This window comes from Dendrobates tinctorius, unplaced genomic scaffold (genome assembly GCF_039654945.1).
Source record: "Dendrobates tinctorius isolate UK_male_01 unplaced genomic scaffold, ASM3965494v1 ptg000164l, whole genome shotgun sequence".
In the NCBI taxonomy this organism is placed as follows: domain Eukaryota; kingdom Metazoa; phylum Chordata; class Amphibia; order Anura; family Dendrobatidae; genus Dendrobates; species Dendrobates tinctorius.
This window is the reverse complement of record NW_027361831.1, coordinates 11070535-11085826: the sequence shown is the minus strand read 5'-3', so window position 1 is coordinate 11085826 and position 15292 is coordinate 11070535. Positions and strand designations below refer to the sequence as shown.

The window sequence follows — 15292 nt, the reverse complement described above, 5'->3', positions numbered from 1 at the left end:
CCAACATCATGTCCGCCCTCTATCTGAAACTCAACCTTTCCAAAACTGAACTTCTGCTCTCGCTGTGTACTAACCTCCCTAAACATGACGTTTCCCTCTCCGTGGGTGGCACCATAATAACGCCCCAGCAGCAGGCGCACTGTCTGGGTGTTATGTTTGACACCAATCTCTCCTTCACATCCCATATACAATCTCTTGCCCGCTTTTGCCGCCTACACCTAAGGCCTGTTTCACATATCAGTTTTTTCTGTCAGTTGTAATCCGCCAAAATGGCGGAAAACGGATCCGCCTGCGTACGGACATCAACGTGTGCCACCGGACCGTTTCTTTGATGGATCCGGCGAAGGAGGAAATTTAAAGGAACCATTGTCTGGGGAGGAGAGAGAGAGAGTGAATTTTTCAGCCGCCAGAACAGAGTTTAGGGTTAAATTTGCGGCTGAGGCAAGTCTTCCGGGCATGCGCAATGTAAAATGCGGATCCGGTCGGCCGAGAAAACATTGCATTGTCCGTCCAGGCATGTCGGCAGACGCCAAAATTTTGGTGGATCCGCAAAAAAACGGATCCAACGGATGGCCATCCGTCAAGATCCACCGGTAATGCAACTCAATGGGGAAAAAAACGGATCCGCCAAACAAAATGGCGGATCCGTTTTTTTTGCAAAACGGCGGATTTGGACTGATGGTAACAGACGGATGTGTGAAACAGGCCTAAAGAACATCTCTAGAATCCGCCCTTTTCTCACCATGGAAACAAAAACCCTTACTGTTGCCTTGATCCACTCCCACCTGGTCTACTGTAATGCTCTATTAATTGGCCTCCCCCTTACTCAACTTTATCTTCTCCAGTCCATCTTTAATGCAGCAGCCAGGGTCAACCATCCGGCTAATCGGTACACAGACGCGTCTGCTATTCGCCAATCGTTACATTGGCTGCCCATTCATTATAGGATCCAATTCAAAGTACTTCTCACCCACAAAGCTCTCCACAGTGCGGCACCCCCCTACATCTCCTCCCTCATTTCTGTCTATCGGCCTAACTGCTGGAGTCCTGGGTTCAAATCCCACCAAGGACAACATCTGCAAGAAGTTTGCATATTCTCCCCGTGTTTGTGTGGGTTTCTGCATTGGGGACAATGATGTTAATGTAAGTAAAGTGCTGCGGAATTAATGGAGCTATACATGCACAGCTCCACTATGTACACCTCAAACACAGGCGGATCTGCACCGTACACCTCGCACACACGGCTCCGCTCTGTACACCTCCTACACACGTGGCTCCGCTCTGTATACTTCGTACACAAACGGCTCCGTTCTGTACACCTCGTACACACGCAGCTCCGCTCCGTACACCTCGTACACACACGGTTCCGCTCCGTACACCTCGTACACACACGGCTCTGCTCTGTACACCTCGTACACACACGGCTCCTCTCCGTACACCTCGTACACACACTACACCTCGTACACACACGGCTCCGTTCCGTACACCTCGTACACACACGGCTCCGTTCCGTACACCTCGTACACACACGGCTCCGTTCCGTACACCTCATACACACGACTCCCCTTCGTACACACACTACACCTCGCACACACATGGCTCCATTCCGTAAACCTCGTACACACACTACACCTCGTACACACATGGCTCCACTCCGTACACCTCGTACACACGCGGCTCCGCTCCGTACACCTCGTACACACGCGGCTCCGCTCCGTACACCTCGTACACACACGGCTCCGCTCCGTACAACTCGTATACACGTGGCTCCGCTCCGTACACCTCGTATACACGCGGCTCCGCTCCGTACACCTCATACACACACGGCTCCGCTCCGTACACCTCGTACACACACGGCTCCGCTCCGTACACCTCGTATACACGCGGCTCCGCTCCGTACACCTCGTATACACGCGGCTCCACTCCGTACACCTCGTACACATGCGGCTCCACTCCGTACACCTCGTACACACACGGCTCCGTTCCGTACACCTCGTACACACACGGCTCCGTTCCGTACACCTTGTACAATTGGCTCCCCTTCGTACACACTACAGCTCGCACACACGGCTCCATTCCGTAAACCTCGTACACACACTACACCTTGTACACACGCGGCTCCACTCCGTACACCTCATACACACGCGGCTCCGCTCCGTACACCTCGTACACACGCGGCTCCGCTCCGTACACCTCGTACACACGCGGCTCCGCTCCGTACACCTCGTACACACGCGGCTCCGCTCCGTACACCTCGTACACACGCGGCTCCGCTCCGTACACCTCGTACACACGCGGCTCCCCTCCGTACACCTCGTACACACACGGCTCCGCTCCGTACACCTCGTACACACACAGCTCCGCTCCGTACACCTCGTACACACGCGGCTCCGCTCCGTACACCTCGTACACACGTGGCTCCGCTCCGTACACCTCGCACACACACGGCTCTGCTCCATACACCTCGTACACACACGGCTCTGCTACATTCACCCTGTAAACCCCTCCTGACCCCACACAGAAACTTCCCCTCATCCAGCACCATGACAACCAGCACAGCAGAGTCCTGCATATACTGAGGCCCCTGATCATGTGACCCCTGACTCCTCCCCTCCTGTGACCTCATCCCAGGTCCTGTGCGCACAGAGCAGCCATATATGTGGTGTGTGGCTCTGCAGGTGTAGGTAGGTGCTGGAGATTCCCCATTACTGGGTGGGGCAGTAACCCCGTCTGTAGCTTTGTTAGGCCCTTGGCTGATATATATCTTTGTACCATGTTAGCCAGTAGATAGAAGAATATTTAAACAGGGATTCCCTGTTGAGAGGAACAGAGGCCGCTATCTGCAGACCGGATATAACTTCAAGAGAAATGTGCTGTCTTCCAGGTGCAAAAATTAAAGATGTGTCTGACAGGATATCAGGACTCTTCAGACCTACAGATGACTACCCATTCCTGCTACTACATGTGGGGACAAATGACACCGCAAGAAACGACCTGGAAACCATCTGCAGAGACTTTGAAGACTTAGGCAAGAAAGTGAAAGAACTGGGAGCGCAGGTGGTCTTCTCTTCCATCCTCCCAGTGGATGGCCATGGAACAAGGCGGTGGAATAAGATTCTGCAGGTGAACAACTGGCTACGTCGATGGTGCCGTCAGCAACGATTTGGATTTCTGGATCACGGAGTGAACTACTTATACGATGGACTACTTGCTAGAGATGGGGTGCACCTTACGAAGACTGGAAAGCAGGTATTTGGAAGTCGCCTTGCTACACTTGTAAGGAGAGCTTTAAATTAGAACAACATGGGAAGGGAAGCAAAAGACCAGAAAAAGCCATAAACCTGGCAAATGCTATTGAGAACTCTGCTATTAGAAGTGGAAAGGAAGAACAAAGACGAAGGAATCTAATTAATAAAAATATTGGAGAAAGAGAAACCAATCACAAACTAAAATGTTTCTATACTAATGCACAAAGCATGGGCAACAAACAAGGAGAATTGGAACTACTAACACAGGAAAAGAAATATGATGTCATTGGAATCACTGAAACTTGGTGGGACAATACATATGATTGGAATACAAGACTAGAAGGATACAACTTATTTGCAAGAAACAGACTTTATAAACGAGGAGGAGGTGTCGCATTGTATGTTAGAAACGCGTATATCTGCACAGAGATTGAAGCTTCAGAGACTGGGAGTTCTGTGGAAACTGTTTGGGTAAGAATACAAGGACAGAACAATGGAAAGGACACCATTGTAGGCATTTACTACAGGCTGCATGTGCAAGCTGAAGATATGGATGAACTCTTTATGCATCAAATGGCCAAGTTCTCCAAAAAATATGACATAGTTGTCATGGGAGATTTCAACTATCCAGACATTTGTTGGGAATCTCTCTCAGGCAAAACTAACAGGTCAAGGAAATTCTTATCCTCTCTTGCTGACAACTTTATCTTCCAAAAGGTAGGGGAGAAAACAAGGGGAACTGCTACCTTGGATCTAATCCTTATAAACAGGGAGGAAATGGTTGAGGAGGTAAAAGTGGCTGGAACCCTAGGAGGTAGCAACCATGCTATTTTAGAATTTTGGATAACTAGAGGCGGAAGACCTGTGAAGACTCAGACGTCAAGGTTAGATTTCAGAAAGGCAGATTTTAAGGGATTCAGAAAGATAATTGGAGGGATCCAATGGCTGGATATCCTTAAAGACAAAAATGTCCAGGAAGGATGGGAAATCTTGAAAAATGAAATTCTCAAAGCACAGTTGTTACCAATTCCGAAAAGAGGGAAGAATAGGAAGCATTTAAGGAAACCAGGATGGGTGAACACAGAACTTAAGCACATGCTAAAAAGGAAGAAAAAAATGTTTATAAAATGGAAAGAGGGAGGCATATCTAAAGAAGAATATAATGCTGTCTGCAGAACCTGCAGGGCACAAATCAGATTAGCTAAAGCTGAAAATGAATTGAGGCTTGCAATAGATGTCAAAAGCAATAATAAAGGATTTTGGGGATATGTCAAAAGTAAAAGAAAAGTCAAAGATGCTATAGGATTTTTACAGGATGAAAATGATGAAATGGTAAGACAGGATGTTGAGAAGGCTGAACTTTTAAATTCCTATTTTGCATCTGTTTTCTCTCAGAAAGGAAATGTAACATCAACTGTTATTCACTGTCCTATTAAGGGAATAGAAGAATCCAGGATATCTATAAACAGAAAGATAGTGAGGAAACACTTAGCTAACTTAAATGAATTCAAGTCTCCAGGTCCAGATGAATTACACCCCAGAGTACTGAAGGAGATAGCAGAAGAAATTTTTGAACCCCTCTCCATAATCTTTGAAAATTCTTGGAGAACAGGAGAAGTGCCAGAAGACTGGAGAAGAGCAAATGTTGTTCCTATCTTCAAAAAGGGGAAGAAGGTGGACCCAGGCAACTATAGGCCGGTGAGTCTGACTTCTATACCAGGAAAGATCTTTGAACAAATTATTAAACAACATGTATGTCAATACCTGGATAAGAATGAAGTGATCAAACAGAGTCAGCATGGGTTTGTAACTAATAAGTCATGTCAGACTAACTTAATTTCCTTCTATGACGGTATCACTGATTGGGTGGATCAAGGAAATGCTGTAGATATAGTATATCTTGACTTCAGCAAAGCATTTGACAAAGTCTCTCATACAATCCTTTTTGAAAAAATGACTAAGTATGGAATGGACAAGGCAACTGTTAGGTGGATTCATAACTGGCTTAGTGATCGGACCCAAAGAGTGGTCGTAAATGGCTGCACATCCAGTTGGAAGAATGTCTCAAGTGGGGTACCACAGGGCTCTGTCCTGGGCCCTGTATTGTTCAACATCTTTATCAACGATTTAGATGAAGGAATTGAGGGTAAACTGATTAAATTTGCTGATGACACAAAGCTAGGAGGGATAGCTAATACTAGAGAAGAGAGAGAGAGGATTCAAAAAGATTTAAATAAACTGGAGAAGTGGGCAGCAACTAACAGAATGGTTTTTAACAGGGAGAAATGCAAAGTACTACATCTGGGCAATAAAAATGAAAAAAGCATATATAGAATGGGAGGAATAGGGCTAAGTGACAGCACATGTGAAAAAGACTTGGGTATACTAATAGATCACAGACTGAATATGAGTCAACAGTGTGATGCAGCAGCAAAAAAGGCAAATGCAATTCTAGGATGTATTAACAGAAGCATACAGTCTAAATCACGTGAAGTCATTATTTCCCTCTACTCCTCTTTGGTCAGACCTCATCTGGAATACTGTGTCCAGTTTTGGGCACCACATTTTAAAAAAGACATCAACAAACTGGAGCAAGTTCAGAAAAGAGCGACCAGAATGGTGACCGGTCTGCAAACCCTGTCTTATGAGGAAAGGTTGCAGGATTTGGGAATGTTTAGTTTGCAAAAGAGAAGACTGAGAGGAGACTTAATAGCTGTCTACAAATATCTAAAGGGCTGTCACATTGTAGAAGGATCAACTTTATTCTCATTTGCACAAGGAAAGACTAGAAGCAATGGGATGAAACTGAATGGGAGGAGACACAGATTAGATATTAGAAAAAACTTTTTGACAGAGTGATCAATGAGTGGAACAGGCTGCCTCGAGAAGTTGTGAGTTCTCCTTCAATGGAAGTCTTCAAACAGAGGCTGGACAGACATCTGACTGGGATGATTTAGCGAATCCTGCTTTGAGCAGGGGGTTGGACCAGATGGCCCAGGAGGTCCCTTCCAACTCTACGATTCTATGATTCTATGATTCTAAAATTGAGAGTCCTCAGTGGTTGATACCTGAAAGATGGTAACACATTGCAAGCTTTTGGGTCTGCTCAGTTCTCTTCATCAGGCTTATAGAAATACATGCAGCCGCTCACTCCGGTCCCGAGTGCCAGGTGCTGAAGTGTGAGACTCATGCAAATTTCTCGCAAGTGTGACCCCGGAGTTAAATGCAATATCTGTTTAATTTAATTTAAAAAAAAATTGAAAAAAAAGGCGTGGGCTCCCGTGCAATTTTCTGCACTAGAGAGGGAAAGTCAGTGACTGGAGGTCAATGTTTATAGCCTAGGAAGGGGTTAATACCCATGGATCTTCCCAGGCTATGAATATCAGCCCACAGCTGTATATTTAGCCTTTAAAATAGGGGGACCCCCCCAAAAAAATGATGTAGGGTCCCCCTATAATTAATAGCCAGAAAAGGCTATGCAGACAGCTGTGGACTGATATTAATAGCCTAGGAAGGGGCCATTGATATTGCCCCCCCGGCTACAAACACCAGCTCACAGCCGCCCGAGAAATGGCGCATCTCTAAGATGCGCCAATTCCGGCGCTTAGATTCTCTCTTCCCACTGCCCTGTAGTGGTGGCATATGTGGTAATATTTGTGGGGTTGATGTCACCTTTGTATTGTAAGGTGACATCAAGCCCGGCTTAGTAATGGAGAGACGTCAATATCCATTACTAATCCTATAGTTGGAAGAGGGTTAAATAAACACACAGCCAGAATAAAGTATTTTAATGAAATAAAACACTAAACACTGTTTCCCATCTTTATTGTACTTCTAATTCCTGCGACGTCCTCGATCACCTGTAAAAAAATTAAAATAATAAATCAACAGTATACTCCCTATTCTGATGTAATCCATTTAATAACGAGTGTCCCACGATGACCTCCCCTATAGAGCTATCACATCAGGAGAGATAATGGCTCCTGCAGTGTTATCACTGAGGGTTCACTGGAGTTCATGCTCTCATTTTACGGCACTGCTGCGTGAGAATTTTCCCACACAGCGGTGCCGTGAGTGACAGCCTGAACTCCATTGACCTCTGACGGCGGAGTGATACACTGCGGGAGGATACCTGCAGTCATTGTATCACTGGAGCCCCTGGAGAGCGGTCACATCAACCGATGTGACAGCTCTCCACGGGAGATCATTGTGGGACAATTGTTATTACACGGATTACGTAGGATTTGGGAGTATACTATTGCTTTATTATTTTATTTTATTTTTTTACAGGTGATCGAGGGTGTCGAGGATTAGCTGAATGGTGAGTATGTACTGTGAATGTGTTTTTTAATACTTGAACACACTTGCCGGATAATGAGACTACTACTGTTCCATCATCGGCTAGCTGTCACTGTAGCAGGCATAGCCAGATGGGACAATATTAGTACCATCGGACGATGCCTGCCTACATACAGCCCCGCAGACACCCACACATACACACAGACCCGCAGACACCCACACATACACACAGACCCGCGCACACACATACACACAGACACCAGCACACGGACACGCACATATTCATCGCACACACATAATCTCCGTCCACACACACAGTCTCCGCCCACGCGCTCTTCCTCCTCCCTATGCAGCGTTTCTCGCATGCAACTCCGCAGCAAAACCACAGATCTTTTTAAACCTGCGGTTTTGCTGCTGATTTGCCTTACTCAATAGTAGTCAATGGGTGCAGAAACGCTGCAGATCCGCAAAAAGAATTGACATGCTGCGGAAAATAAAGCGCTGCAAATCTGCTCGTATTTTTCCACAGCATGTGCACAGCAATTCTAAAATTCCCATTGACTAACATTGGTGGGGCGCTACACTGCGGATTTGATGCAATTCCGCGCATCCAAAAACGCTGCGGAATCGCATTAAAATAGGCAACGTGTGCACATAGCCTAATTCACCTCCTAGAAGGTTACACTGGAATTTCCCCTTCACAATCTAACATTACCTTACTGAAAATCAATCATGGAGAGGATTAAAGGGCTTGTCCACTACTAGGACAACCCCTTTTTAAAATAAATTGCTGACCCTGATGAAATAATAAAGCCTATACTCACCTCCCGTGCTGGAGACATTCCCACGGCATCAGCACTCGTCTCCCCGGGGCTCCTGTACAGTTTTTGTGACGCGTGACGCAGTTGCCCTATCAGCGTTGGCGTCACTGTCCCCTCTTTCCCACAAACTGAACATGAAGAGGAAGTGAGAGATTAGCTGCAGCCCGGACTGCCTCTTCATGTTCGATTTGTGCAAAGGCGGGTACACTGACGCCAGCACTGATTGAACAACTGCGTCACGTGTCAGAACACCGTATCACAGCCCCAGGGAGCGTGTGCTGACACCACGGAAACGGCGCTGGCACGGGAGGTGAGTATAGGTGTATTATTTTGTCAGTGGCAAACATTTAGTTTAAGAAGGGGTTGTCCAAGTAGTGGACAACCCCTTTAAGTAAATTGCAAACCCCAAAGGGCGACAGTGCAGAAGGTGTCAGATATATGTTCTACCTGAGACCCCACTGTATCGGCAATGATCGGTTTTAGCGCTGATTGCGGCTATTTCACTTCTTGTAATTCCACTATCAGTAGCACTGAGATGGTTAATAAAAGGAGAGGGCTCCGACATTACCACTATTAAGACCCTGTGGTCGCAATAGAAAACAAAAAAAGATATATTTTTATAAAATTAGTTTTAGTGTGTAAAAGTTTCTAATTATAAAAAATAAGCGATGTTAATCTGGTATCGTTGTAATCGCAAAAACCCGAAGAGTAAACCCGTCTTATCACTTATACCGCATGAGGAACGGCAAATAATAAATAAAACCAATTGTTGAACTGCTGTTGATTTGTTCATTTTGCCTCTCCAAAATCAGTAAAAAGCTCGGGTCACATTTATTCTTTACTCTATGTTGAGCACATACATCGGGATTTCCATCTAAATCCCCAAAAAATTAGACTCAGATGGAACCACTCAGTAGAAGTAGGCAGATGGAATCACTTCGGACTCTATTTGGCCTCTGTTCTGGAGAGGTCCGTCTTTTTAGCACACAAAAGGGCTTTCAAGTGCAGTTTTTTGCAATATTTATTTGAAAAGCATAAACATTCAAAGTTTGAGCATTGCAAATTTTACATTTACAAAGTTACATTATTTACATTTACAACTTAATTTTGTCAAATTTCAGAAAAAATAAAATGCAAAAGAAAATGACCTAAATTTACCCCTAAAATAACATACAATAGACATAAATGGGCATGTGCTTGTTGTCAATGCAGACGCATGCTCAGTTTATCCTTGCTCACTGCACTCTCTCCCTTTCAGTGCACACTGACAGCACTTGGGAGTGACTGCAGCGCTGGTTCCCTGATGACATCCCATATTAGGGCAGCCACATAAGTAGGAGGAGTGCTTGCAGCCCCTGCCTCTTGATGTTCTGTTTTAGACATCCCAGTGAAAGTTGGGAAACTAATTATGAAATTGAAAGTCGGAGTAGAGAAGGAACGGTAGGGAATTTTCAATTGATGTAAATCACAAAAGTGGTTAGTTTTTAAAACTAGATAATTAGACCTTGACTGTTAAGGTTTGGACAAAACCTTTAAGTTTTAAACCACCTGTGATTGTCATGTTAAGCATGCAATGTCCTTTGTGTCATTACATAGGATTCTTTTTGATGTTACATTTCCTCAACATCTTCCCTTTCAGGTCCCTACAATATCGGATCCTCTCATTGGGGATCTTCTATATCAGATAATTTTCCAGCTTTACCCATCAAGGATGGCTAGAGACAGGGACAAGATGGTGGAGGGGATATTATACCTCACCCTAGAGATCCTCTTCCGGCTTACTGGAGAGGTGAGACATTCTGATAAGGTCACACTACATCATTCTTATCTATGGGAATAACAGATGGACAGAACTGGAGAGGTGAGGACTCTGGACATGTCTGTAGTGAGATTTATTAATGTGTCTCTACATAACCAGGATTACACAGTAGTGAAGAAGACCTCTAGTGAGCACTATCAGGACTCCATATCTGAGGGATGGAAAAGACCTCTGAGACCAATTACTGGGCCTCCATCTCACCCTCTGATACATGAGGACATCAATGACCAGAAGAACCTAGAACTCACCTACAAGATGATTGAGCTGCTGACTGGAGAGGTGACACTGCTGGGAATGCTGGGACATTATATAGTAATGCTGTGAAGGGATTGGGGGATGACTGTATCACTGTATGTGTCAGGTTCCTATAAGTTGTCAAGATGTTGCCATCTATTTCTCCATGGAGGAGTGGGAGTATTTAGAAAGACACAAAGATCTGTACAAGGGCGTCATGATGGAGGATCCCCAGCCCCTCACATCACCAGGTAATAGACAGGACTAAATATACATGGCCTATAATTATCTGTATGTAAAGAATGAATTCAGTCCCTGTATGTGTTTCCTCCAGATCTATCCAGTAAGAGACCAACACCAGAGAGATGTCACTGTCCTCTTCTTCAATACTGTAAACAAGAAGATCGGAATGTTCCTCTGGATCATCAGGTAGATGGAGAGAAGGTGTCATGAAATCTCTTCAATGATGGTTATCTAAGGGCTAAAAAAAAACCTGACAATAAGTTCCAAGTTACATTGCTAAGGGAAACAAACAAGCAAGACTTCAGCTGTGCAGGGGAAAAATGTTACCTCTTCGGATTCATTCAGATTTCCATTGCACTGTACTAATGGGAGGCTGAAAATTTGGTGCAAGTAGTACATAAATTGATGAACTATTCCTTTCTGGAGTCATCTTTTAGACTAGTTGAGGTGGAGTAGTAGGGTGAGAAATGTTTTCTTGGCCACCTTGTGTCCTCTGATGCCTGTCCATGGATGGTTGGGCACAAAGTTTTACCAAAGCATTGTAGCAATTTTTCTCACTTTTCCAGGGACCAAGCAGAAAAGGTTGTTCAGAGGATCTCGATCTCTTCAAATAATTTGCGGCAACTGCAATAAGCTAATCTGTCCTATGGGATGGACTTTAACATCTAGTGAAATCTAAACCATTATGAAGTGCTGAGGTTCTGTAGGCCAACAGAGATCCAATGTGCTACTAGATGGTGTCTCTAATAAAGTGGCCATTCAGTGTCTATTGAGATCAACATATTATATCCAATTAACAAATCATCATATCGTATTCGGTGTCACTTATAGAAAATATAAAAATCAAACTGCCTTGACAGACATACAGTGGGGAAAAAAAGTATTTAGTCAGTCAGCAATAGTGCAAGTTCCACCACTTAAAAAGATGAGAGGCGTCTGTAATTTACATCATAGGTAGACCTCAACTATGGGAGACAAACTGAGAAAAAAAAATCCAGAAAATCACATTGTCTGTTTTTTTTTTCATTTTATTTGCATATTATGGTGGAAAATAAGTATTTGGTCAGAAACAAAATTTCATCTCAATACTTTGTGATATATCCTTTGTTGGCAATGACAGAGGTCACACGTTTTCTGTAAGTCTTCACAAGGTTGCCACACACTGTTGTTGGTATGTTGGCCCATTCCTCCATGCAGATCTCCTCTAGAGCAGTGATGTTTTTGGCTTTTCGCTTGGCAACACGGACTTTCAACTCCCTCCAAAGGTTTTCTATAGGGTTGAGATCTGGAGACTGGCTAGGCCACTCCAGGACCTTGAAATGCTTCTTACGAAGCCACTCCTTCGTTGCCCTGGCGGTGTGCTTTGGATCATTGTCATGTTGAAAGACCCAGCCACGTTTCATCTTCAATGCCCTTGCTGATGGAAGGAGGTTTGCACTCAAAATCTCACGATACATGGCCCCATTCATTCTTTCGTGTACCCGGATCAGTCGTCCTGGCCCCTTTGCAGAGAAACAGCCCCAAAGCATGATGTTTCCACCACCATGCTTTACAGTAGGTATGGTGTTTGATGAATGCAACTCAGTATCCTTTTTCCTCCAAACACGACAAGTTGTGTTTCTACCAAACAGTTCCAGTTTGGTTTCATCAGACCATAGGACATTCTCCCAAAACTCCTCTGGATCATCCAAATGATCTCTAGCAAACTTCAGACGGGCCCGGACATGTACAGGCTTAAGCAGTGGGACACGTCTGGCACTGCAGGATCTGAGTCCATGGTGGCGTAGTGTGTTACTTATGGTAGGCCTTGTTACATTGGTCTCAGCTCTCTGCAGTTCATTCACTAGGTCCCCCCGCGTGGTTCTGGGATTTTTGCTCACCGTTCTTGTGATCATTCTGACCCCACGGGGTGGGATTTTGCGTGGAGCACCAGATCGAGGGAGATTATCAGTGGTCTTGTATGTCTTCCATTTTCTAATTATTGCTCCCACAGTTGATTTCTTCACTCCAAGCTGGTTGGCTATTGCAGATTCAGTCTTCCCAGCCTGGTGCAGGGCTACAATTTTGTTTCTGGTGTCCTTTGACAGCTCTTTGGTCTTCACCATAGTGGAGTTTGGAGTCAGACTGTTTGAGGGTGTGCACAGGTGTCTTTTTATACTGATAACAAGTTTAAACAGGTGCCATTACTACAGGTAATGAGTGGAGGAAAGAGGAGACTCTTAAAGAAGAAGTTACAGGTCTGTGAGAGCCAGAAATCTTGATTGCTTGTTTCTGACCAAATACTTATTTTCCACCATAATATGCAAATAAAATGAAAAAAAAAACAGACAATGTGATTTTCTGGATTTTTTTTTCTCAGTTTGTCTCCCATAGTTGAGGTCTACCTATGATGTAAATTACAGACGCCTCTCATCTTTTTAAGTGGTGGAACTTGCACTATTGCTGACTGACTAAATACTTTTTTCCCCACTGTATATGAATGGCCAAGAAAACACAGTGAACACTCATAGTTGTAAATATCAAAAATAATTCTTTATTTATTGAAAATACAACAAAAACAAATAACTACACATTAAAAAGGTGCCTCACAATGTGAGGGACACATAAAATAGACCTGCTAACAATAGAAAACTTCATAATGCATTACAATGGTCTAGAAACACTAGTAGTCATCTTAATGCATTATTGAAAAAAGTTCAATGGCGTACAATGAAGTGTAATACGTCTACAGAAGTTGATGTCATTACTTTATACACAAAGTGCAGTATGAGTTGCAAACGCAGAGCAAGTCCTGTGTCCCTCCACCTCTACGTGCGTTTCATCTCCCTTCCTCAGCAGGCGTGTTAAGGAGGGGTATGCCAGTTGTCAAATAGGTTAAGATGGCCAATGGAGAAGGTAAGTATAGACACGTGTTGGAAATAGAGGCGAGACTCTAGAGTGTAACACACGTATGCTGTATGCGGCGCATGAAGCTCCAGATCCACCCCCCAACGCATGACTTCCAGTTTCTGGTTGGTGAGCCGCAAGAAGACAGCATCGTCAAGACAATGCCCAATTCAGACGGCAGTGCGTGTCAGCTTATGCTGATCAAATAGAAATAGAAAGAAATAGCCAGCTCACCAGAGATCAAGCGCAGAAACTCGGAGCTCCGTGCGGACCAACGTCATAGACCATAGAAGGAAAGTTCTGCTCCAGCTGCTATTAAAATCTTCTTTAATGAAAAACCATTAAAACATACAATGGTGAAGACTCTCCATATAACCTCACCACAACAGAGATGACAGGCTACGCGTTTCGACCAGACGGTCTTTGTCAAAGCCATGTTTGAAATTTGCCTTAGATTAGACATATATGTAGCTTAACGAATAAAACATCATATAAAAATCACATGATCACATGAGCCAATCCAATTGGACACATGTAATTAAATACAAAAGCGACATAGAAAAAAAAAAAAAAAAAACAAAGTTTTTTTTCCTCTTTTGAGAAAAAAAAAAAAAGGGAAATTCAACAATAGTGCAACAATAGATCATGTCTTTTATTGAGACCGTTTGGATGTCTAGTATTTAAATGGTATATCCAAAATGCTTCCCGAGTAAGGAGACATCGCCTGATGTCTCCCCCACGGGATGACAGGTTTACTTTTTCTATTCCCTGAACTTTAAGGTGAGATGTATTGCGGGCGTGGCAATCAATAAAATGTTTGGAAACTGCTGAGACATTCCGTATAAAATTATTTGTATTGCTAATATCATTTAAATGTTCCCTTATTCTTATTTTTAGCTGCCTCGAGGTGCAACCAACATAGGATAAATCACATTGTTCACAATTAATTTTATACACTATGTTGCTAGAATTGCAATTGATATAATTTTTTATTTTAAAACATGAAGTATGATCATTATTAGTGAATTCCTGAGAAATTTGGGCATATTTGCATATTTTACAAATGTTAGCACCACATTTGTAAAAGCCCTTCACCATTAACCCCTTCACCCCCAAGGGTGGTTTGCACGTTCATGACCGGGCCAATTTTTACAATTCTGACCACTGTACCTTTATGAGGTCATAACTCTCGAACGCTTCCATGGATCCCGGTGATTCTGACATTGTTTTCTCGTGACATATTGTACTTCATGTTAGTGGTAAAATTTCATTCAAATAACTTGCGTTTATTTGTGAGAAAAACGGAAATTTGGCGAAAATTTTGAAAATTTCGCAATTTTCCAACTTTGAATTTTTATGCCCTTAAATCACAGAGATAAGGCACACAAAAAACTTGATAACTAACATTTCCCACATGTTTACTTTACATCAGCACAATTTTGGAACCAAAATTTTTTTTTGTTAGGAAGTTATAAGGGTTAAAAGTTGACCAGCGATTTCTCATTTTTACAACACCATTTTATTTTTAGGACCACATCACATTTGAAGCCACTTTGAGGGGTCTATATGATAGAAAATACACAAAAGTGACACCATTCTAAAAACTGCACCCCTTAAGGTGCTCAAAACCACATTCAAGAAGTTTATTAACCCTTTAGGTGCGTCACAGGAATTTTTTTGAATATTTAAAAAAAAATGAACATCTAACTTTTTTTCATAAAAAAAATACTTCAGGTTCAATT

The 15292-nt window shown here is 43.5% G+C and overlaps 1 protein-coding gene across 1 annotated transcript in view; it reads left to right on the top strand.

Annotated features, from left to right (window-relative positions):
• Positions 1–2657: 2657 nt before the first annotated feature.
• Positions 2658–15292, top strand: part of LOC141053004 (uncharacterized) — a 130040-nt gene continuing 117405 nt past the window's right edge. Inside the window, 5 exon segments of the mRNA XM_073550325.1 lie at positions 2658–2684; positions 10008–10157; positions 10287–10466; positions 10549–10672; positions 10756–10850. Of these exon segments, the coding sequence (XP_073406426.1) occupies positions 2658–2684; positions 10008–10157; positions 10287–10466; positions 10549–10672; positions 10756–10850 (576 nt within the window).